The sequence below is a fragment of the Malania oleifera genome, chromosome 6 (genome assembly GCF_029873635.1).
Source record: "Malania oleifera isolate guangnan ecotype guangnan chromosome 6, ASM2987363v1, whole genome shotgun sequence".
NCBI lineage: Eukaryota > Viridiplantae > Streptophyta > Magnoliopsida > Santalales > Ximeniaceae > Malania > Malania oleifera.
The window spans coordinates 66,745,392-66,771,205 of NC_080422.1; the positions used below are offsets into that span (position 1 = coordinate 66,745,392).

Below are 25,814 nucleotides of genomic sequence, written 5' to 3' on the forward strand. Positions count from 1 at the left end.
TTCTCCTTGCCTCTAGTGAACGTATAGATGATCTTAGATTGGTCTTCTATTTTCTTCTCTAGGTCTTGAATTTTTGAGTTTTCCAAATTTTTGCAAACATTTTGAAGTTTCAAAAGTTCTTTGGACATATTGTTTGCTTTTCTTTCAAGATCTGCAATCAAATAATCATTATTATCATCATTAGAAATTTTAGATTTCAAAATAGTTAACTCATTTTCTAATGATTCATTCTTGCTTTCTAGGCTATCAATTTTCAAAATATTTTCTCTTTCACCAAGAACTTTAGATTCACATTCTTTCATGCATGCTTCATACTTGTTTTCCAAAGCAGAATATTTCTTGTTACATTTAACAAGTAACTTATAAGTCTTAAGATATTCAATTTGTAATTCCTTGTAGGTAGGCATGTTCTCACTATCACTACTATCATATGATTCACAATCAGATATATCATTCAAATCAGCATATGAATCATTTTCAGATTTGTCTACTAAAATAGAAGGACCTAAAATAACCTCATCATTGGTTAAAGCTACATAACACTGGTTACCTTTCTTAAGATCAGTGGAGTCGGAATCACATGGAGAGATGACTCCCTTTTGCATGGACGCACCATGTCTCCACTCAAGTTCGTCCAAAATCTGCTTAGCATTACTACAAGCCATAACCTCACATAAAACGTTAGAATCTAAAGCATGCAGTAAGGTATTCATGGCATCAAAGTTTACCTGTACTAAGTCCCTATCATGATCATTCATTTCAAACTCAGATTCAAGAACATTAGTACAGCCAATGGACTTCATAGGCACAAAATCACCCTGATCAATGACTTTTTCAAAATTTCCAATTTAGAGCTTTTAAATACACAGTCCTTCTAAATTTCCATATAGCATAATCAGTGCCACAGAATACAGATGGGTGTGTGACTAGTCTTCCCTCACAGGAAGGGGATGCACTAACATGAGCCATTATGATCTTTTACTAAATAACTTCTAAGTCTAAGTGACGAGGCTCTGATACCAATTGATAGTTATGGTGCAACCCCAAGAGGGGGGGGGGTGAATTGGGTATTTTAAAAATGTTACCTAAGCCTCTAGATTTTAACAACAATGTAATTTAGCCAAGGGTCAGTCTATGCAATCATCAAACAAACATACACGTGCAGTAAATGTAAATTACGGAAGTGTAAAGAACACGCACGATATGTTATCGAGGTTCGGTTTACAATGCCTACATCCCCGCCTTGGCCACACCAGCACAAGGATTACAACTATAATGCTCACTTAAACAGGTGGAGCAGTACCTATACAAACCAGGTCAATTCAAGGGGCTGACCTCAACCGAAACGCCTTAACAGGATGGCGCACCTAACTTTACTAATCAGGTCTAAACCAATCCGAGACTATTCCTCAGGGTTAGTCTCCCTCTTTAGGCCCGTGTTTGGAATACAACCAATGTGTATAAATTTGTTTGTACACGTAAATGCGCTTCAACACAAGCAGATGTGTGCACCAATATAACTCAGTCAATAATGCAAGCATGAATGATATGTAAATATGCTCAGTACTCTAATATGTGCTAAACACTCAATGAAGTATATATTTTCAGTCCGGATCTTGAGTGTATATCTAAGCAAGATTTGAAACACACTATTTGAATATCACAAAATCAGATCAGGGTTTCAAATATGTTAAGCAAGATAAATCAAACAAACTCAATGGGATATTTCGTTGTATAAAGCACAAAAAAGTTGTTTGAAAGACTAGCTTTTGTAAAGGATTTTTGCACAAAAAATCTAGGTTTAGGTAACTTGCAACAAAGATGCAAGAACCAAAACCCTTAAAGTTTTTCCACACTAGATTTATCAAATGAAATCGGTGGAAGAACTTTAATGCTAAATTCTCAAAGAAAATAATCGAACAAATAATCCTAGTGAGAGTTCTAGCAACGTAGGTTAAGCACAATAGCCTTGTAGAGATACTCACAATGCTTAGAGAAAGAGAATGAGGAATATGTGAGTGTTTCCAAGAAATATATGGCTAATATAGGGTTTTTAGGGTTTTGAGAGTTGAGAGAATTTTCGGCCTAATCAAGTTTTCTAATCCTTTTTTAATTAAGACAAATGAACTGGTATATATAGGCAAGGAGGATTTTTGACCATTGGGGACACAATAGGTATTATTAGAATTGTCTAAAAGACCATTAAGAAAATTAAGCCAGTTTACCCCATTTAAAAATCAGTAAAAAATTATTTTAACCCACAAGGTTCGAGTGCCTGAACAGACATAGTCAAGAAATCAATTTTAAGAGGTTCAAGTGCTCGAGTTGAGGTTTGGTTAGCTAAAATAAAGTCAATAGCCAAATGTCCGAGATTCAGGTGCCAGAAGCAAAGTTCGGTTAACCGAACCAGGTCGTTCGGTTGCCCGAAACTCTATTTGAACGTAAACAGGCGGTCACCGGAGTAGTTGAAAAGTGCTCTAAAAAGAATTCGGGTGCTTGAGAAAGATACGTTCAAAAGAGGATCGGTCGCCCGAAGCTAAGTCAATATGTTGACTTGGTTCAGTCGCCCGAGCTGCTTTACACGACATAGGTTCGGTCGCCCAAACCCACTTAGCCTATTCAATTTAAGTTCATGTTTTAGCCAGTTGTAATTCCCCTGATATAAAGATGATAATGGGGACCTCTGTGCATTTATTTAGTGACCTAGGGTCTGTGTAGGCACCTAAAGTCCAACTATGGTTGTTTTGAGCATACCTACCTACCATGCATGATGCAAATTATTACAAGCTATACACGCGCACAGTCCATAATAAATTACATCCCAAAATGAAGAAATAATTAAATGAATACAAAATATAACACATATATCTTCATTCTTCGGCACGAACACCTTATGCCATCATGATATGACTTTCAGTCCTAAGCGCGCACAAGGTGAACCTGTATGCAATTCTCAATACAAACATCAGTATCAAGAGTATTTGTCATAATCAAAACTGGGTGTGACCAATGAGGTTAACAAAATCTTTGAAACCCTTAACTATGATTGAGATTTTTATCTTTACGTAGTTTCAAAGATTAGCTTGTAGATACACTCTTATGCTTAATTGAGATAGTTATTACCTAGAGTGTTGATTGCACATATACACCATTGAGCTTATAGTTCTTACATTATTGGTGTGCATTGATTAATATTGGTACAAATTTGCTTGGTTAAGAAGCATATGCTTTGTACATATCCTATATTGTAATTGATTATATTCTAGGCGTGGGCCTAAAGAGGGAGACTTGCCTTTGTAAAAGTCCTGGATTGGTTTAGACCCAGTTAGGAAAGCTTGGTGCACCATCTTGGTAAGGTGTAGTTGTAGGTTGAGGTCAGCCCCATTAATTGACCTGATTATAAATGGTGCCGCTCCACCCGTTAAGTGGGCCATAGTGAAAACTCTTTTGCTTGTGAGCTCGAGGTGGGGACGTAGGTAGTATTGGCCAAACCCCGATAACATATCGTGTGTGCACTTTACATTTAAGCACTTTATGTTTACTGCACATGTTTGTTATTCTCAATTTTCTATGAATTTTGTGCATGATTTATTTTCGTACATTATATTTATCTGCGTATTTGGAATTGCATAGACGGACTCTAGGTTGTGTATGTACTACTACTGGATAGTTTAATCTAAGAGATAACTTTTTAAATTTCCAATTCACCCCACTCTTGGGAATACCCCAAAGCTAACAATTGGTATCAGAGCCTCATTGCATAGTCTTAAATGTTTTTACTAAAATTGCAATGGCTTACTTTCGTGTATCCTCATTCGGCATAGGATAGTCACCTTCTTGCCCTCAATTGTTTTGTGGTGTTGATTACACTGCCTGGAAAATTAGAATGAGAATATTTATAAAATAAATGGATTGGAGAGCCTGGTAGGTGATTGTCAAAGGAATTTGTATGCCGGCTAATGAAAATGATATTAATTTGGTGCATTCAAATTCCCATGCCATAGATCTACTATATTGTGCTTTGAATTCTAATAGTTAGAAAAGAGATATGGAGAGACACAAGAAAAGGAAACTGCCACTACAGAAGCTCTAAGCTCAAACGATAAGGTAGTAGCATATCATGAGCATGTAGCATTTGCAGTCAATGAGGTTTATAATTCTCACTCTATCTCTTTGATTGACTCTTATTGTGAATGTTGCTATATAACATGTATTGAATCTAATGATAAATCTATTGATAATGCATGCAATGATTCTTATCAAAAATTTTGTGATATATCTTATGATGAATCATCGATTGTTTCTGATGATGATACTGCTTGCATTTATTCATATGATAGTTATAGAGATAAATCTTGTATTGAATCATGCAATGAGTTTTATGGTGAAAGCATGTCATTGAATAGACAAATAGAAAATGATTCATTTAAAATTCATAAGTCTCTAGTCAGAATGTCTTATCATAAAACATTTTTGAAAAATCAAAACAAATGGTTTGGCTTAATTAGACAAATTGAAAGAATATCATGCTATTATAGAAAAGAAAAAAATGAGAAGATATTGAAAATTGTCTACTTGGAAGGAAGTGAAAAGAAGATTCATAATAAACCCTTAGGAATCAAAAAGAAAAATCACTTTAAAAAGGGTCCAGGCTTGATTCATAATGCCCATAGTCATTCAATTGCCTCATCAAATGAAAATAGGAGATGTAAGCAAAATTCTTCACATGCATTTAATACTTGCTCATCGAGAAGTGCCAGCGGCTTACAAAAAGAAATGAAATGGATTATCAGCGAAGCAAACCCTGTAGGACCTAATAGAAAATAGATTTAAATTAAATTTGCAAACTAGTTAATTTTCCCTTTGACCCTAGGATTAGATTTAGGGGTTAGTAATGCCAATAGGCTTGGGAGGTGGCTTTGGTTTAAAATGTAGAAGCCTAGTATACATATCCACTTCCAAATGGACAGGACAGTTGTGCCTGGTATATATTTCCTACTACATAACTCATGTTTTAATATAAACATCTTAAGTTAAGCATACTTTGTCCATTTCACAAAGTTAAGGTTTAGGGATTCGTCTCACTATATATCCTTTATTCCTAAGCTTATCCTTTAACATAAAGGCCTCTACAAAAAACTTAGTCATCGTTTCAGACATAAGCACTGTCCTTCACAAATTCCTATTCTACCTAGTGCTTAATTTAAAGAAATCCTTCCGAATCAAATTAGAGGCATCCTTTAAGGGTTTCAAGTTTGATGCATCTTCTCCTCTATAGGAAATCCTTACTAAACCACTATCATATTCGGTAGGGTTTCTCCCATCCCTTGGCATGTATCCTTACTCATAATTATAATCATGTTTAAGGGATACTTTCCATCATTTAAAGAGCATTGTTCATGAAATTCGTATACTCCTAAATGCTCTTTGGTAAGATGGGTTGGACATATTTACTAGCACGAAAACATTTTAAATGATGTCCTGCTTCTTCATGAATTCTTTTTTGAACTTAAAGGAGATTTAATCTTTAAGAGTATTCATTCAAATGTCCTTCACTAGCTCTTAAACTTTATTTAAAACCATTTAGAGCTTCATCTTCAAAAATTAAGTTAAATGGCTAATATGATTGATATAGGTTTCAACATATATGAAAATGCAAAGCTTCAAAAAACCTATGCCCGAACCTTAAAGTTTAATGCCATTTGAACTTGTGCCTCTCACACATATTGAGATTCATAAGAAAAGAGGTAAGATAGGCTTAGCACACAGAATCTATATTCATTGTGACTTTTTGGTCCAATAAGCCTATAATCAAAATGTCAAGTTTATATCATTGAATACCCTTAAGTCACTTGGCCAAGAAATTTAAAGCATATGATGACATAAAATAAGTAGAGTACATAATTGAGGGGGAGCATTTATCTTTCATGACTATATAAATTAAATGCTCTCATTATCTTATAACATCTATGCCTATATGCCTTTATGAATTACAGCATTGCACTGAATGCAAACTTATCCACTGCTCTCTACTTTTTATATTATTTGATAGATATTTTTTTTGATAATTACTACTGGATTGCATTCTTATATTGAAAGCCTCCTACATAGCGGATGCAGTGATGTGTATTGCATGCTGGTAGTGGATATAGGTTCTTGTGTGCCTTAAAATGAATTATAAATTTCTTATTTGAACCTATCAGGTACAAGTTTTATGGGAAAACGTCCAATTTAGAGACGGCATGCTGCTGAAATTTCGGTAGATTTTCCCCAAAGTAAAATCTTGTACAAAGATGATTATGTTAAAATAAATGATAAAACATTTTTGAAAGGATGAGTGAAAACTAATTGAATATTAAATTTCATCCTAGCATAATCATCGAGTATTTAGAGGAACTTAGTTCCATCCCTAGAGAAAGAGCATAAAGAACTTATATGCATCATGCTTTGTTTTTTTTTTTTTTTGTTAAATATTAAGGCTTTATAAGAACCCTAAACATCATATCCAACTTTTAAAGCTATATATTTAGATATGGGTTGTTCTTGGTTGTGAACACAAAATCATGCCTTAATATATCTTTTTTGATGCATGTCTATTCCATAGGGATAGCTATACTGGTTGCATAAAAGAGTAAATTAATCTTTACTAGTATATTTATTTTAAGAGATTTAAAATGAAGGCTTATACTACTTAGTATAATGAAATTAGTCTTTAACTGGTATAAGCAGTTTATTTCATCTAAGCTATAATTCAAATTGAAAGGGAGAGCATCTAAACATAAATTCCTATTTTGCTTTGCTCACAAATATTTTTAGCTTAGATCTATTATGAATTCACTGTGGCTTGCGCTTAAATACAATCATTATATTGAAAATCTTAAGGTGAAATATGTAGTTTTGCCACAGCCATTTGATTTGCCATATGATCTTACATGTAATTGATAACTTTTTAAGATTTATATGGTCTTTCAATTCTGGTTATAGTACAAATGTTAAACCTGAATGACAATTACTTGCTTGCTTTAAATTAAAATTTTTCTTGGCAAGCAACCCCTAGTACTTAAAAGGGAAATATTTTTTTTATGCTTTATGGAAAGAACTATTTTCAAAACAAAACTCTTTATCTTTTGCCTTATTATTATTATACATATATGTTTTTTTTTAAAAAAAAATTGCATAACTAATTCAATAACTACACATGAAAATGCATACAAACTAGTTAGACTGTTTTATGCTCAAACATTTTACCTGTTATCATATGTCGTATGTTTTAAAATAAAATCTTTTACGGGTCTTATGATATGACTTAAATTGCTATGATTTGTGGATAATTCTGGTCTAATCATGTTTGTTATGTCATTTTAAATTTGAATGACCAGTTATATTGTTTGTATGCTTAATTGCCATATTTTTCAAAAATAATTATATTTGTTTTTTATATACCCTTTTTTCCGATGCCAAAAGGGGGAGAACTACACTTGCAAAAATTGGTATACATATTCTTAAGGGGAGCTTTATTTGACTTTACCCATTTTTGCATTTTTATTTGTCATCATTAAGAAAAGGAGATTGTTGACTTTTTGAGTCCTATCTTGTTTTTGATAATGAAAAATACAAAGTATTTAATGATTGCCGAGTTTTTGTGCAGGATCATATTTGTAAAATCATATGATGGCACATGATGACTCAAAGGCAAAGAAGACTCAGAAGATTCACTTGTTGTAATTGTATATTAAGTTTTATTCGGGTTTGTAATAGTAATATAGGAAAGGTCTGTAATAATGAATGCATATCATGCATGTAGGAACTAATAAGCTCAAAGGCCTTAGAACGACCCTAGGTCCCTACACATCACATGGAAATCGAGAGACCCTAGACAAGACTTCAGTCAACCAATGCTAGGTTTTTTAGGCTAAGCTAAAATGCCTAAAACCTTATAAAAAACCCTAGGTCCTTGCACTTACACGTAAGATAGTCCCCAACATCACATATATTATCAGGAGAATTAATAGAGGTAAAACAGGACTTAGAGGGTTAAATTGGTGAGGCATCGGGTGATCGAACCATTAACCAGTTAGCAAGTTGACTTGGTTTCGAGTAACCGACCCAAAAGGACTGTACCATCCTCGGTCAACCAAACGTATATTCTGACTTTTCCACCAACTAGGCAGCCCGAACTTTCACATTCAAAACTACCTCGGGCTACCGGACACATGAGTTTGGTAAACCAAACTTAGGACTAGGTGACCGAACCTCATACGAAATGGAAATCGCCTTTAGTCAGCAAATTGAACCCACATTCAGGCAACTAAACTTCAAAAATTAACTTTTCTATTGTGTCTGTTCGAGCGACTGAACCATGGGTCAGGCGCCCGAAACTCTCGGGTTGTTTTAATTTTTATTGAGGTTATTTTAAGTTAAACATGGTTAATTTTATTAAATTGTTTTAAAACAAATTTAATAATATCCTACATATCCCCAACGATTATAATTTTAACCTAGTCTATATATAGGGGATTATTTGCTTGGATTAGTAGATAATTAGCAAATAGATTAAGCAAAAAACCTCTGAAATTTCCTAAGCCCTATTTCCTTATACAAACCCTATACACTCATATACTACCATTCTTTTGAGAAATCAAAATTTTGTGAGTGTTTATTCATTGTTCTATTGTGCTAAGAACCTTCGCTTGTGTATCGCATAATTGATTTTCGTTTGAGGGTTGAGCAAAGATTTTTCCTCTTGATTTCATCTAATAAATCTTTGGTTGGGAAACATATTATAGCTTTGTCGGTCTTTGCATTATTGTTGCAAGACTCATTGGGCTTGTATATTTGTGTGTGCAAAAATATTTTTATAAGCCTATTTTTGAATATCTCTTTGTGTTTTGATATTGAGAAAATAATTTTTAGATATTTTGATTATTCTTGATACAAATCTTTGAAATGCTAAACTGTGATTGAGATTTTATCTTTACATAGTTTCAAAGATTATCTTGTAGATGCACTCTTGTGCTTAATTGAGATAGTTATTACCTGGAGTGTTGATTGCATATATACACCATTGAGCTTATAGTTCTTACATTATTGGTGAGCGTTGATTAATGCTGGTACAAAAATGCAATCTGCTTGGTTAAGAAGCATATATTTTGTACACATCTTGTATTGTAATTGATTGTATACCAAGCATGGCCCTGAAGAGGGAGACTTGTCCTTGTAAAAGTCCTAGATTGGCTTAGACCCGGTTAGGAAAGTTAGGTGCACCATCCTGGTAAGGTGTAGTTGTAGGTTGAGGTCAACCCTATTAATTGACTTGGTTATAAACGATGCCGCTCCACCCGTTAGGTGAGCCGTAGTGGAAACCCTTTTGCTCGTGAGCTCGAGGCGGGGACGTAGGTAGTATTGGCTAAACCCCGATAACATATCGTGTGTACACTTTACATTTCAGCACTTTATGTTTACTGCACATGTTTGTTATTCTCAATTGTTTTTGAATGCTGTGCATGATTTAATTTCCACGCATTATATTTATCTGCACATTTAGAATTGCATAGATAGACCCTAGGTTGTGTATATACTGCTGCTGGACAACTTAACCTAAGAGATAAAATTTTAAATTTCCAATTCACCCCCCTCTTGGGAATACACCAAAACTAACACCAGAGTTCTGGCATCACCATAAATACATACATATTTTTCCAATATATCCATAATACATCCAAAGGTATACAAAATATATCCATATCTCACAATTACTTACCCTGACTACAGTATCTAGGTCTCCTCTACCTCAAAGCTCGCTAAGCACGACTTCCTGGATTTCCTAAAATATTAAAGTTATTGGAGTAAGACACCTCTCAGTAAGACAGAATAGATTATCATCAGTGTGTGGCAACATGGGTCTTGGTGTAGCATGATTATATAGTTCAAATAATTAACTTTAACTACTAACATCATGTAAATCTGAACTCTCACCCACACACACACACACATAGATATATATATTGAAAATAAATACTTTTAAACATAAACATACTTTATTGTAATAAGTTTTTCTGTGTACATAAATTATCTGATATCTATATACATAAAGGATTTTTCTCTGGATGGACAATCATATAGTATCATGTAATAACCCCACATGATCGGGTTGTGCGACTTGTGGGCGAGACTTAGCAATGGATGACCTACCACTTTAAGCCAAACATAACACATTTGTAAGTATGATTGGCCTACCCAGCCTGGTCCAAACTGGCAAGGGGGTACTCTATTCTTCTTTGGGCACAAACGACTATCCATACACCAACACTCTATCTGAGTAGTGTGGTGGCACTGACTGATCTGGCTAGCTATGGTACCGTGCTCTGAATATAATTAGTCCATTAGGGTTCTATTACCATATAATACTGTCTGCACATGTATATAATAAAACTGATACATGATTTCCTTTCATAAAACCTGTCTAAAAACTGCGATATCATAAATTCGTTTGAGTATTGTCATATCATAATTCTGTCTATATACTATCAGATCATAGATTTGTCTAAAACTGTCATATTATGAATCTGAATAATACTGTTTTGACTAATACTGTCATATCATGATTTTGTATAATTCTATCATAATCATAAATCTGTCTAAATTCTATCTTTTCATAAATCTGTATAAAATCATATCTTGTCGTGTATCAATATAAAATATTCCACAAGGTTATCTATATAGTGAAAACAATCATACTCATGCCACACAATTTATTCAATAATTATAATTTCATAAAATTGCTTGCTAAATTTTCAAAATATATAATTGGTAAATTTAATTATAACGTAGGTATGATCAACTCCCCATTTTTAAATTTAATTCCCTATATATTTAAATACCCAAATATGATCAAATCCCCGTAATTTAATTTAATTCCAAAATACTCAAAAACTCAAGCTTATGGAAATAATTGAATTAACATAATTTAAATTTGAAATATATTTAAAATAAATCCTGACATAATCTATTCCCCATACCTTATCCCTAGAGCGGTGCCTACAATGACCCAACGACGAATCCAATCCGGTTAAAATGTTTAGGAGCGAAGCTGGGACCCAGATATGATGTTCGTTTTTCGATTTGGTTTAAAGATGGAGAGAAATTGAAGAGAGAGAGAGAGAGAGAGAGAGAGGGAGAGAGAGAGTTTATATATATATATGTATATAATATATTATAATATTATATTATATTACATTAATATATTATTATATTATATTATTTAATTAATAACCTTTTATTAATTAACTAATTAATTAATTTTACTTTTAATTTTAATTTTAATTATTTTTTTTATTTTTCATTTCGGATCACTACATGCTTTGAGCTAACAAATGCTATTATTGATGTGACTTGGCTGCATGACCAGATAGATGACATTCCATGACCGCCCAACGACTCCATCGATGTGCACCATACCATCGGCAAGATGTTTCATGGCATATACTATGACAGTGTCAGCTATTAGAGGGGGACATGCATAGCCCGGAACCGCCTGCTTGATTATTTTCTATTGCTTAATATGATTTTGCAGCACAACATTTGGGCATTTGGGCATCATTCGAAGAGACGAGGCATCCATCTCCAGGTTTTATATACAATGCATTAGGATATGGCATACAATATACCTAGAATGATATTGTAGGATATGCTCACCTTTTACGAGAAGAATGTGCAGCATCTCAAGATAAATAAGCCACAACCGAAGTCCATGCATGGCCAGCCATATAGGGAGCCCAAGCGGCCTCTCATCCCTTATGCCCAACTTATCATGGCCATCTTTTAGTTGAAGAGAATCAATCTAGGTTGCCCCAACGTACACATTCTGATTGGCAAGGTCACCAATGAGAAGACTTGGAGTTTGAGTCTTAATTTGGTCCCCACAACGTGAATGCGAGTGAACAAGTGGGCACCATTTTAGGGTGACCCGAGGATGGATTTACTTGCACCACACTTTTACCCTGGGCCTGAGGAGAGACTACATCCTACGGTTCCCCACAAGCAGTAATGTCCTTTGCCTTTCTGAGTTTCGCAGATTCCCTGTCCTCACCTATGAGGACTAAGCCCCCTATTGCCACTACCCCTTGGGACTTCATCCTTTCTAGCCCTTCCATCTCCAGCTCCACAGCCTTCCCCTCTGGGGAGCTATATTGTTATAGTCGATATCGCCACCTCTAACGCGAGAGATACGACCGTCCTTCATGAGGCGGCTGCCTCTTTAGTTGCCACTTCTGCTAGAGGGGATGAGTCACCTGAGTGTCCTCCTATGCCCAATGTTGCGCAGCCCACAACGGAGATTTCTCCTTCGTCATCCCTGATTGAGGCTACTAAGCATCCAGGGGAGGAGAGTATCTTCCCTAATCCTCTTATAACAATGTCTCTGATGACCATACTTATCCTTCCGATCAATGTCATATAGCATCCACCGATGCCCCTTGCTATAGCCGATAGCGCCACCTGCCCCTTCCATTAGGCGCATGGTAGAGCAAATGATGAGCGACCTAGCAGTAGAGTCATCCGCTGTTCTTGTCAATAGTGAGTCTACAGATCACATGGCCATTGATAGCGTGGCTTCTGATGATTCTGGGGATTCAGGGAACAATGATTCAGATAATGGAGCAGCGGGTCTTCCAAGGATGAGCTTTGATTGTGCCATGATTAGTCCCTAAAATGCACTATTTTAGGGCCTTATTTACCTTTTTTTTGTCTTCTTTTATCTTGTAAATGTCCTTTGTTTTCATAGTTCAGAGTTATGTAAGGTTTTTTTGTGTTTCAAGAAAAATAGGTTAAAACCAAAGAGATAAGTATTACGAGAAGCCAAAAGAGAAATTGGAGTACACAAAGCTCAAATTAGTTGCTTAGCCAAGCCCCTAGAGCCTCAAAGTATCAAAAGAGAAGAAGATCCTATTCAACTATGTAGTGCGACCAACAATAGAAAGGGGCGACAAGGTCACAAGATGCAAATTCTAGGGTTTAGACTGAAGAAATGTTGCAAGGTTCGACCAAGTGTTCAACCAAGTTACCCTCAGGGGTGACCAAGTTGAGTTCCTCAAGCTGAACTGAAGTTGAGATCCTGCAAGTCTTGACCAGCAGCTCGACGAGCAAGACTCATTGGCACAACTAGGTCGAAGATGCTGAATTTTGAATTCCTAATTTCCCACAAGCCTCGACCAAGACGTGACCAGGGGAAAGCATAGGTGCGACTTGATCGATAGTAAGAATCTTCTATGAAAGATTTTGGTAGAACTTTCCTATTTTGAAATTCAAACCTTGTAAACCCTTTGTGGTATAAATAATAGTTCTGAATATGTGCATAGGGTTCCTCTTTGGCCTCTTTTGGGTTAGTGATTGTAGAGCCTTATAGAATTATGGTAATTAAATAATGAAAGAAAGGTGGAAGTAAAGGAAAATTTTAAGAAGGTCAGCAGGGTCTCGTCAATGAACAGGCTTCTTGGGATCGTCTATGTGGACACGTGTCACGCTGAAGAGAAGATTCCTAGGGGATGGTTTCTTGGACTTGAATTTCGTTAACGAGGAGTAAGGGTTCGTCGACGAAACTGCTCTTAGACTCGTCGAGGAGGTGACGTGGCTCGTGGACGAAGCCACATGTCAAGACATCTATAAATATGCAGAAACGGGTTTTCAGCGAAGAAAATTCTCTCTCTCTCTCTCATTTTCTCTCTCTAAAAATGGGATTCTCTTACTTCTCTCTAAGTTTTCAACTCCATCTCTCCTTGGTACGATGATTAGAAGCTACCACGGTGATCCTGGGGAGATTCTCTACAACATAGCCAGAGCGAGATGTTGATTTGAGAAGTTTGGGAACCATCCCAAAACTAGGGTGAGTGAATTATTTGAGTATTTTTAGTATTATCCAGTTCATTTGAGGTCAGATTTAGTATTATATGTGATTATACTGGAGTTTTGTGAAGTAAAATTAGGGTATTATATTTTCAAGAATAGAGTGTTTTGGGACTCTGCAGGCATGGGCTGAAGACCTAGTAAATAATTTTAGGAGCCAGGTAAATTACAATTTAGAGAACTTATGAGTATGTGAGTTTGGAGAAATATAGTTGATTTATTGGAAATATGTACATATGTATTATTTCAGGATTTTAGGGATAGTACGCCGTGAGCATAAGGATTAAGTTGGAGGTGAGCCTCCCAGTCAGTTAGGTAAGGGAAATATGCTATGCTAGGAATTTTAGTATGATTATTAGAAGAAATTATATGTTTTACCAAATTATTATTATTTAGATTTTAAAATATTAGTATAACAGAAAAATACATATTTCAGAGCATGTGAATCCAATTATTTAATTGTGTGGCTTGAGTAGATATTTGATTAGTACAAAATTTACATAGTTTTTAGAATATCATGATTTACAGTGTATATATATAGACAGATATATTTACTAGACTAATATTTATCAGATAGATATTATACAGATATTATATAGACTAGTATTTTGTAATAATTATAGAATATCATGCTTTCCATAATCATAACACTCAGACATTACAGATTATACAGTCAGATATTGCAGTTATTTCAGTTAGATGTTACAGTATTCTCAGATCAGATTTATAGTGTAATAGTTATTTTGGAATCATGATAAAAATAGTAGGATATTTATAGAAATAGTATATACAGTATCAGACCTTAATGAATCAAGTTATATTCAGTCAACAGAGCACGGCACCGTTGCTATTTTTAGATTAGAGTGTAACCACATATCTCAGACAGTATGTGGATTCTGTCAAACCATGTCTGGAGATTTTGCAGCCTCCCTAGTATTCTGGGTTGAGGGGACCGGTTTGACAAGATCGTTACCAGTTTTGAGCCTTGGAGAGTTTGTAGTTTTGGTCCGGACTGAGGATTGATAAAGTATAGTTGACTTACTTGGTAGGCTAACCAAGGTTTAGTCCTCCCTACGGGACGCACAACCCTGTCATGAGGGGTTAAATCATGACGTACAGTTTTCTAGGGTAAAAATTTTACAAATTTATGGAACATCAGCGATATAGTATGATACTAGAAGTATGAAAAGTAGAAAACTCAGATATTATAGTTATATCTTAAAATATGATAAATGCAAGTTATACTGTATATCGATTTATCAGCTTTAACTATTTCGAATATTGTTAGTATAATGTTTATAAAACTCAGTCGCCACACACTAGTAATAGCATATTTCCTTTTACTGAGCGTTGTCTCATCCTAGTGGTTTAACATTTTTTTTTCAGGTGATCCAGCTAGGCGAGTAGATTAGGCTCACAGATAAAGGGATCTTTTGTACTACCCTATCTTAAAGGGTAAGTGTGTTATGGGGAATATGTTTTTGGAGTAGATGAAACTGGGGTGATGTGAAGATATGTATATATGGTTTGGAAATACTAAATTCTGGTATTGTAACTGTGGATGTATGATTTTATGTTTTTCACTACATAGGAGTGTCGATTTGTGTACAGGGATACCTCAGTACCATCTAGGCCTTGAGAGGTTATAGTAGGTATTACAGGGGTATCAGAGTTAATTATATTTTATAAAAAAAATGGTAACATATTTAGGGTTCTGTTCTGCGATTTGGAGATAGAATTTTGGGGTGGTTTCTGTATTTTTCCTGGGGTGATGATTCAGGAAAACCATTGTAAACTATTGACGATTTCTATTTCCATATAGTAGGGTTAGACCTTAAATTAGTGATAAGAAGTAATGGGTATTTTAGTTAGTATAGTATTGTAAGGTCCGGATTCTTAGAATAATTTGGTAATATTACAATATGGACCCAAGAGGTACTAGCGGTCACGCTAGTGGCGACGACGAAGTAGGGTCTTCTAGTGCAGAAGGCGGGGATTCAAATGCTGTGCTACACAGTGTGGCTCAGTAGGTCATGGCTACAATTGCCCAGAGCTCTAGGGAGTAAGGAGGTCCATCTATGGCTTAGGGGTGTACGATAAAAAAGTTTACAAAGATGAACCCACCAGCATTTTCAGGAGTTGTTAATCCTACAGTTGCGGAAAATTGGGTGCAGGAGATAGAGAAAATTTTTACGATGCTTCACTGCACTGATGAGCAAAGGGTCCTCTATGCCACATATAAATGACAAGGGAGGCTGAGAGATGGTGGATGACCACTATATTATTAGAGGAGAAGAGATCCATTCCAATGTCGATGACCTAGGCCCGATTCAGGGATATATTCTTTGACAGATACTATCTTGCCTCCGTCAGAGAGGCTAGAGTACAGGAGTTTCTAAGCTTATCCCAGGGATCGGACAGTCTAGCAGTGTGCGGAAAAATTCATCGAGTTGTTGCATTTCTGTCCTTATATTGTTCCAGATGAAGCTAAAAAGGCCAGGATGTTCTAGAGGAATTTGAAGCAAGATATTTATAAACAGGTGGCGGTACTAAGGATACATGATTTGTCAGAGCTAGTTGATAGGGTCATAATAGCAGAGGAGGGTTTGACGAAAGACACTGAGATACAGAGCTAGAAGAAGAGGGCCACACCTTCGAGTTTACAGGTGGGTTCTAGTCGAGGCCCTTGGAGAGGAGGTAGATCCAGTGGGGGTTAGAGGCAAACGATAGAGTACAATGGATTTCAAAATGGGCAATCTTATACCACCTGCTCCAGATGTGGACGAAGACATCCAGGTGAGTTTCGGTTGGGGGAGAATGTCTACTATCATAGTGGGAGGCCCGGCCATATGGCCTAGACATGTCAAGAATCTTCGATTTATACACCAGCTCCCAAACTAAACCAGGGTGGTCATCAGGGGCCCCGTGGAGGCCAGTAGAGGAATATGGCACTAGCAAGGATTTATGCATTGATGCCGGGAGACGCCGAGGCTGCTAGAGATGTTGTTGTAGGTACACTTACTACATTATCATCTAAAGTTGTTGTTTTGTTTGATACAGGTGCCACCTATTCATTTGTATTGTTTGGTTATACTAAATTATCTGGGATTGAGGCTCAACTATTAGAAGTAGAGTTTCTGTTGCCATGCCGACTGGATCTACAGTGAGGTGTAGAAAGGTACTTAGGAATTTTTCAGTGACCATTCAGGGGAAAGTACTACTAGCTGATCTCGTGATACTAAAATATGCAAGGGTTTGATGTAATATTGGGTGTGTATTGACAGGCAGATAATCACGCCAGCATAGATTGCCATAAAAAAGAAGTTATTTTCAGACCCTCGGGTGAGCAAGAATACAAATTTGTGGGTTTACGTGTGCATGCCTCTCCACAACTAGTATCAGTTATTTAGGTGAGGAGACTATTACAGGGTGGCTGCCAGGGGTATTTTTCCTACACAAAGAAAGTACCAAAAGAAGAACTAAAACAAGCTGATATTTCAGTAGTTAGAGAATTTCCAGATGTTTTTTTGGAAGAATTACCTGGCTTACCACCAGACCGAGAGATTGAATTTACCATGGATCTACTACTAGGGTTGGCGCCAATATCTAAAGCGCTATACCATATGGCTCCATTCGAATTGAAGGAATTGAAAGATCAATTGCAGGAGTCACTGGATAAAGGATTTATTAGGCCTAGTGTGTCACCGTGGGGGGCCCCAGTCCTGTTCGTGAAAAAGAAAGATGGGACCATGAGGTTGTGCATAGATTATAGGGAAGTAAACAAATTGAAAGTCAAGAATAAATATCCTCTTTCTAGGATTGACGACTTATTTGATTAGCTCCAGGGAACCCAGGTTTACTCTAAGATTGACCTATGGTCGGGTTATCATCAGGTAAAAGTTAGAGCTGAGGATATTTCGAAAACAATATTCCGAACCAAGTATGAACATTATGAATTTTTGGTGATGCCGTTTAGGTTAACTAATGCAGCAGTAGTATTTATGGATTTAATGAATCGGGTGTTCCATCAGTACGTAGACCAGTTTGTTGTGGTTTTCATTAATGATATACTAGTCTACTCGAGAAGTTTTAAGGTGCATGAGCATCATTTGAGGCTGGTGTTGCAAATATTAAAGGAAAGAAAGTTGTACGCAAAATTCAAGAAATGTGAATTCTAGTTAAGTCAGGTTACTTTCCTTGGGCATGTGATCTCCGATGACGGTATATTGGTTAACCCGAGTAAGATAGAGGCAGTGGTGAGTTGGGTAAGGCCAGGAAATGTCCAGGAGGTCAGAAGTTTTCTAGGTTTGGTAGGCTACTACCGACGCTTCGTAGATGGTTTCTCCAGATTATCGGGTCCATTAACATGACTTACGAGTTGGACAGATGATTGTGAGTAGAGCTTCTAGGAGTTAAAGCGGCGGTTGGTTTCAGCACCGGTACTGACTTTTCCATCAAGGGAGGATGGATTTGTGATATACAGTGATACATCTTTGAAGGGTCTTGGATATATGTTAATGCAGCATGGAAGAGTTATTGCCTATGCATCTAGACAACTTAAAGAATATGAGAAAAACTATCATGTGCATGATTTAGAATTAGTTGCAGTGGTTTATGCCTTAAAAATCTGAAGACATTATTTATATGGTGGGAAATGCGAAATCTTCAAGGACAACAAAAGTTTAAAGTATTTCTTTACCTAGAAGAAGCTGAATATGAGGCAAAGAAGGTGGCTAGAACTCATTAAAAGATTATGACTGCACTATTAGTTTCCACCCAGGGAAAGCAAATATGGTAGCAGATGCTCTGAGTAGGAAATCAGTGGGACCAACTCTGGCAGCTATGGAAGTTCAGCATCCAATCCTGATGGATTTAAAGAGATTAGGTGTAAAGTTGATAGAGAGTAATCCTCAGACATTTATTGTCAGCCTAATTATGCAGTCTATGTTTTATGAAAAGATTAAAGCCGCTCAGGGAGGTGACGCATAACTAGTAGAGGTAATGGTTAGAGAGAGGAGTTCAGTATTTTAGATAACGGGGCTTGGAGGCTCCGTGCTAGACTGTGCGTTCCTACGAATGCCGAGAGCAGGAGGATGATCTTAGAGGAGGCTCACAGATCACTATACACCATACATTTAGGTAGTACTAAAATGTATAAGGATCTGCGAGAGTATTTCTAGTGGAGTGGCATGAAGAAGGAGATTGCTGAATTTGTGCAGCAGTGTTTGACGTGCTAGCAGGTTATGGTTGAGCACTAGAGACCGATAGGGAAGTTACAACCACTTTTTATCATCAAGTGGAAGTGGGACCACATATACATGGACTTCGTCACTAGGCTACCGCCAGCACCACATGGTCAAAATTCCATCTGGGTAGTTGTTGATCGACTAATGAAGACAACTCATTTTCTACCTACTAAAGTTAGCTACCCTATGAATAGATTGACAGAGATTTACATTTAGGAGATTGTTCGACCCCATTGAGTTCCAGTGTCTATAATCTCGGACTGTGATCCACACTTCACATCACGATTTTGGAAGAGCTAATAGGAGGCTTTGGGGTCTCAGTTAACATTCAGCACGGCTTTCCATCCTCAAATAGATGGTCAGACAGAGAGAATGATTCAGGTACTTGAAGATATGCTGCGAGCGTGTGTATTGGATTTTGGGGGTAGCTGGACCCAGTATTTGCCACTGGTTGAGTTTGCCTACAACAACATTTATTAGGCCAGGATAGGCATGACACCTTACGAGGCGCTTTATGTTAGGAGGTTCCATTCTCCTCTATATTGGGATGAGCTAGGTGAGAGGCAAACTTTGGGGCCAAAAATAGTGCAACAGACGTATGATAAAGTCTAACTTATTCGAGATAGAATCAGTGCAACATAGATTCGGCAGAAAAGCTACACAGATACTCGCCGCTAAGAACTGAAACTTGAAGTGGGTGATCACATATTTCTGAAGATAACACCATTGAAAGGAATCATGAGATTTGGGGAGAAGGGTAAGTTGAGCCCTAGGTTTATTAGCCCATTTGAAATACTTAAGAAGGTTGGGTTAGTTGCCTATCGGCTAACTTTACCACCAGTTTTGTACAGAATACATGGCGTATTTCATGTTTCTACGTTAAGAAAATGCGTCCCAGATCCTTCCCATGTCATTAGTTATGCAGAATTCGAATTCAGTTATGCACTAGCATATGAGGAAGCTCCAGTACAGATCTTAGACAGAAAAGAACAAAAATTGCGTAGTAAGAAAATACCACTAGTAAACGTCCTATGGAGGAACACGCAGTGGAAGAAGCTTCTTGGGAGAATTTTCTTTTATGAGTCTATTTGTAATCTTCCAGAACCCTAAATGTAATCACGGTATTCCTCCACCATATGTGAGGGTTAGTAATAAAATAAGTAGACTATTTATGTTAAGAGTGGTGCTCAATATAAATAGTAAAATTTGAGGACGAAATTTTATAAGGAGGGGAGAATGTAGAGACCAATAGAATTATGGTAGCTAAATAATGAAAGAAAGGTGGAAGTAAAGGAAAATTTTAAGAAGGTCAGCATTTGTCAACGAACAGGCTTCTTGGGATCATCGACGTGGACATATGTCTCGTTGACGAGAAGATACCGAGGGGATGGTTTCCTAAACATGAATTTCATCAATGAGGAGTAAGGGTTCGTCGACGAAACTCCTCTTAAACTAGTCGATGAGGTGACGTGGCTCGTCAATGAGGCCACATGTCAAGGCATCTATAAATATGCAAAAATGGGTTTTCAACAAAGAAAATTCTCTTATTTTCTCTCTCTAAAAACGGGATTCTCCCACTTCTCTCTAAGTTTTCGGCTCTGTCTCTCCCCGGTTCGACGATCAAAAATTACCACGGTGATCCTGGGGAGATTCTCTACAACATAGATGGAGCAAAATGTTGATTTGAGAAGTTTGGGAACCATCCCAAAACCAGGGTAAGTGAATTATTTGAGTATTTTTAGTATTACCCGATTCATTTGAGGTCAGATTTAGTATTATATGCGAATATACTGGAGTTTTGTGAAGTAAATATAGGGTATAATATTTTCAAGAATAGGGTGTTTTGGGACCCTACAGGCATGGGCTGAAGACCCAGTAAATATTTTCAAGAGCCAGGTAAATTATAATTTAGAGAATTCATGAGCATGTGAGTTTGGGGAAATATAGTTGATTTATTAGAAATATATACATATGTATTATTTCAGGATTTTGGGGATAGTATGTCGTGAGTGCAAGGATTAAGTTGGAGGTGAGCCTCCCAGTCAATTAAGTAAGGTAAATATGCTATGTTAGGAATTTTAGTATGATTATCAGTAGAAATTATATGTTTTACCAGATTATTATTATTCATATTATAAATATTAATATAACAGAAAATACATATTTCAGAGTATGTGAATCCAATTATTTAATTGTGTAGCCTGAGTAGATATTTGATTAGTACAAAATTTATATAGTTTTCAAAATATCATGATTTACAGTGTATATATATAAACAAATATATTTACCAGACATATATTTATCAGAAAAATATTATACAGATATTATATAGACCATTATTTTACAGTAATTACAGAATATCATGCTTTCCAAAATCATAACACTAAGACATCACAGATTATACAGTCAGATATTACAGTTATTTCAGTTAGATATTATAGTATTCTCAAATCAAATTTATAGTGTTAGGGTTATTTTGGAATCATGATGAAAACAGTAGGATATTTATAGAAATAGTATATATAGTATCAAACCCTAATGAATCAAGTTATGTTTAGTCAGCAGAGCACGGTACCATTGCTATTTTCATATCAGAGTGCAACCACATATCTCAGATAGTATGTGGATTCCATCAAACAGTGTTTGGAGAGTTTGAAGTCTCCCCAGTATTCTGGGTTGAGGGGACCGGTTTGACGAGGTAGTTACCAGTTCTGAGCCTTGGAGAGTTTGCAGTTTTGGGCTGGACTGAGGATTGATAGAGTACAGTTGACTTACCTGGTAGGCCAACTAAGATTAAGTCTCGCCTATGGGCCGCACAACCCTGTCATGAGGGGTTAAATCATGACGTACAATTTTCCAGGGTAAACATTTTAATTATGTATATGTATACAAATTTACAGAACATCAGCAATATAGTATGATACTAGAAGTATGAAAAGTAGAAAACTCAAATATTACAGTTATATTTTAAAATATGATAAATGCATGTTATTGTATATCGATTTACTAGCTTTTACAGTTTCAGATATTGTCAATATAATGTTTATAAAATTCAGTCTCCACACACTAGTATTAGCATATTTCCTCTTACTGAGCGTTATTTCATCCTAGTGATTTAATATTTTTTTCAGGTGATCCAACTAGGCGAGCAGATCAAGCGCGCAAATAGAGGGATCTTTTGTACTCCCCTATCTTAAAGGGTAAGTGTGTTATGGGGAATATATTTTTGGAGTAGATGAAACTGGGGTGATGTGAAAATATGTATATATGGTTTGGAAACACTGAATTCTGATATTGTAACTGTGGACGTATGATTTTATGTTTTCCGCTATATAGGAGTGTCGATTTGTGTACAGGGATACCTCAGTACCATCTGGGCCCTGAGAGGTTATAGTAGGTATTATAGGGGTATCAGAGTAAATTATATTTTATAAAAAAAAGGGTAAAATTTTTGGGTCGTTACAGTGATAGACCTAGAAAGCCATTGAGAACTAAAGTAGAGTAGAATTACCGCTTTTGATTTACATTCTTGTTTTGGTTAATGCTTGGTTTCATGAAAGCCTATGAAAACCTTCTCATTCCTTGTGTTGCCAAGTAGATTAGGGTTTTCAGTTGTATGTTTGATTGTTAGTGACAAACTATTGAGTTTGCAGTTGAAACCTCTTTTACATGCTTTTCTTTACTACTTTCCTTTACATGCTTTCATATAATGCTTTCTTTACATGCTTTCGTTTAATTTCCATGCAAGTTTAAATCTTTGAAATTGATGATACCCTAGGGGATAGGATAGTCTAGTTAGGGATTCAGTCATCTATATGGATTAGGCTACAATTCATGTACGGGGTGGATTCGTGATCGATGAGATAGAGTATATGTTGGTTCCCAACCGTGCTCCGAACGGTTGGTGCACCTTCACTACTCTATGCCCTCGAATGGTCCACTTAGCCGTTAGCCTAAGATGGATAGTTGACCGAGCATAACTTGCATCAAATGAGAGTCTAGGTGTGATTCATGATCTTAGATTTTCTTTATAGGGGTAGTGGTATTATAGAATTTACATGCTTTCAGTAGATTGTAAGAAAAATCTTTTAAAAATCTCTCCTTTCTACTTTCTTTTACACAAGGCTATAGTAAGCTAGATTGTAAGTGGTGAATAATTGCACTTTAGTCCCTTAAGATCGACACCCGACTTACTCACTGTTCTACGATTGATGTGTCTATGTGAGGAGTCTTGAGCACAACTCTCTCATATTTCTGTTGTTGTATATTGACGATATGCCGAATATTGCTAAAGACATGTCCGAGGTGAATCAGTTGAAGATTATGTTGGGAAAAGAGTTCAAAATTAAATATTTGGGTGCAGCAAGTAGGATACTTGGCATGGAGATTCGCAAGGATAGAGCTATAGGGAGACTATGGTTATCTTAGGGCGACTATAAAGAGAAGGTGCTGGAAAGGTTTAACATGACTAATGCTAAGTTGGTGAGCACATCGTTGTCAAGTCATTTTAGGCTGTCTACCGCCCAATGCTCAAAGACGGACAATGAGGTTCTTGATATGTCGAAGGGCCCCTAACTTGTGTAGTGGAGTGTCTGATGTGCACCATGGTGTATAGAAGGCTAGACCTGGCACATGTTGTCAATGTGGTGAGAAAGTTCTTCTCAAATTTAGGTTGACAACATTGGGATGCGGTTAAGTGGATTCTCAGGTACTTAAGGGGTACAGCTGGATATGACATCATATTCAATGAACAACAGAGTGATCCATCAGTGGTAGGGTACGTGGATGAAGACTACATAGGATAATTGGATGCTAAAAGGTCTACCATAGGGTATGTATTTACCCTTGTGGGATGACCTATTTTTTGGAGGTATATGGTGCAGTCACTCATAGCTTTATCTACTACTGTGTCGGAGTGCATGGCAGTGACTAAGGTTGCCAAGGAAGCATTGTGGCTTACTTGATTGGTCAGGGAGGTGGGTATCTAGCATGGTGGAGTTTGGCTACAGTGTGATAATCAAAGTGCTATCTACTTGGTGAAGAACCACGTGTACTATGCGAGGACAAAGCACATTGACGTGCGATTTCATAGGGTCAAGGAACTAATTGCTTCACAAGAACTTCTACTTGAAAAAGTTCATACGTCTAACAATGTGGCTAAAATGCTGACAAAGATGGTCATAATGGACAAGTTCAAGCATTGCTTGGACTTAATCAAAGTTTCTAAGTGTTAGACTGGAGACGACCCCACTCTATTGTCCCAGGTGGAGCAATGGTTATGCTTTCAGATTTCCTAAGTGGTGAATATTTGTCAAGGTGGAGATTTTTGGGTTTATGGCTTATATTTTGTGTGCAACGCATGCACCAGGAAAGCATCTGAAGTAAGGGACAAAAGAGAAGTCTGCAGGATGAAAACCAGTGATGGTGTGCTCAACGGTTTCAAAGTTGAGGGGTAACCGTCAACGGTTTGCACTGTAACCGTTGATGGTTTTAGGCAATGTGCAGAAGGATTCTTCTCGGCTTCAAATCGTCAATGGTTTGCCCTAAACCATCGATCGTTTTGTTCGGCGCAAGTTATGATTTTTAAATTTGGAGATTAATAGATTGGGTGGATCGAAGGATTTTCCTCTGAGGATTGCTATAGGTGTGATTTTAGGTGTAATCCCAAAGGAGGGGGGTGAATTGGATATTTTAAAATTTCTATGTCAAACTAAAATCAAGATCAGTATTACCCAACCTAGATTCTTTCTAATCCAAATATTAATCTAGCAGATATATGAATATTTAAACAATTTATACAAGTATCACAGTTCCAATATTTTCTAATCAATCACAATTAAGTACTCAAGAAGTTATATCAATAGATAAATATAAGCATGCAAATACAAGAATGTAAAGAGAATAGGGAAAGAGTGACACAAGGTTTTTATCGAGGTTCAACCAATATTGCCTACGTCCCCACCTCAAGCCAATCTACTTGAGGATTCCACTAAATGCTCACTTAACCGAGCGGAGAAATTCCCTTTACAAACTCTCCTTATGGGGTGGAGACTCCAATCCCCAGCTTAATTATGGGGCTGAGCCACAACCAATTCTCCTTACAAGGTAGAGACACCATAGCTCAATTACCAAGTTAAGACAAAATGTGCACACTTTACAGGATGGTGCAAATCCTAGCTCACCTAACCATGTTTGAGGCAAACCAGGACTCCTTGTAGGGTAAGTCTCCCTCTTCAAGCCACGCCTAGAATAGAAAGATAAAAATAAAGTTTTGTGTATAACAAGATGCTTCTTAATATAAGTTAGTGTGTACAAGATGAAGCACTAATATACACTCTTAGATGATTTACAAAAGAAGCTCTATAGAGTATGTAATTTTTCTTTTGAATATATTTTTCAAATAAAGATTTAGAGTTTTGGAAAAATCTTTTTCTCAAGATTGACCTTGTGTAAAACTCAAATGCAAAAGGCTCTTCAAGCAAAGAATATATGAATTAAAATATTGCTCAAGCACTCTTGATATTCTCAAAGATTATCTCCACAAATAATTTTCAATGATGAAGCGTATAGGAGATTTAGATCTTTGAGATTGACCACAAAAGGCAATAAAGACTTTTAAGCTAAATATATGGAGTTGAATACGAGCTCAAGTCTTTTTTTAGAAACTCA

At 36.5% G+C, this 25,814-nt stretch overlaps 1 protein-coding gene across 1 annotated transcript in view; it reads left to right on the forward strand.

Annotated features, from left to right (window-relative positions):
- LOC131158626 (uncharacterized) overlaps window positions 1–12,457 on the forward strand; it is a 61,751-nt gene extending 49,294 nt beyond the window's left edge. The window contains exon 3 of the mRNA XM_058113491.1: window positions 12,144–12,457. Within this exon, the coding sequence (XP_057969474.1) occupies window positions 12,144–12,457 (314 nt within the window). The remainder of the gene's footprint in view (window positions 1–12,143) is intronic.
- Window positions 12,458–25,814: the final 13,357 nt, after the last annotated feature.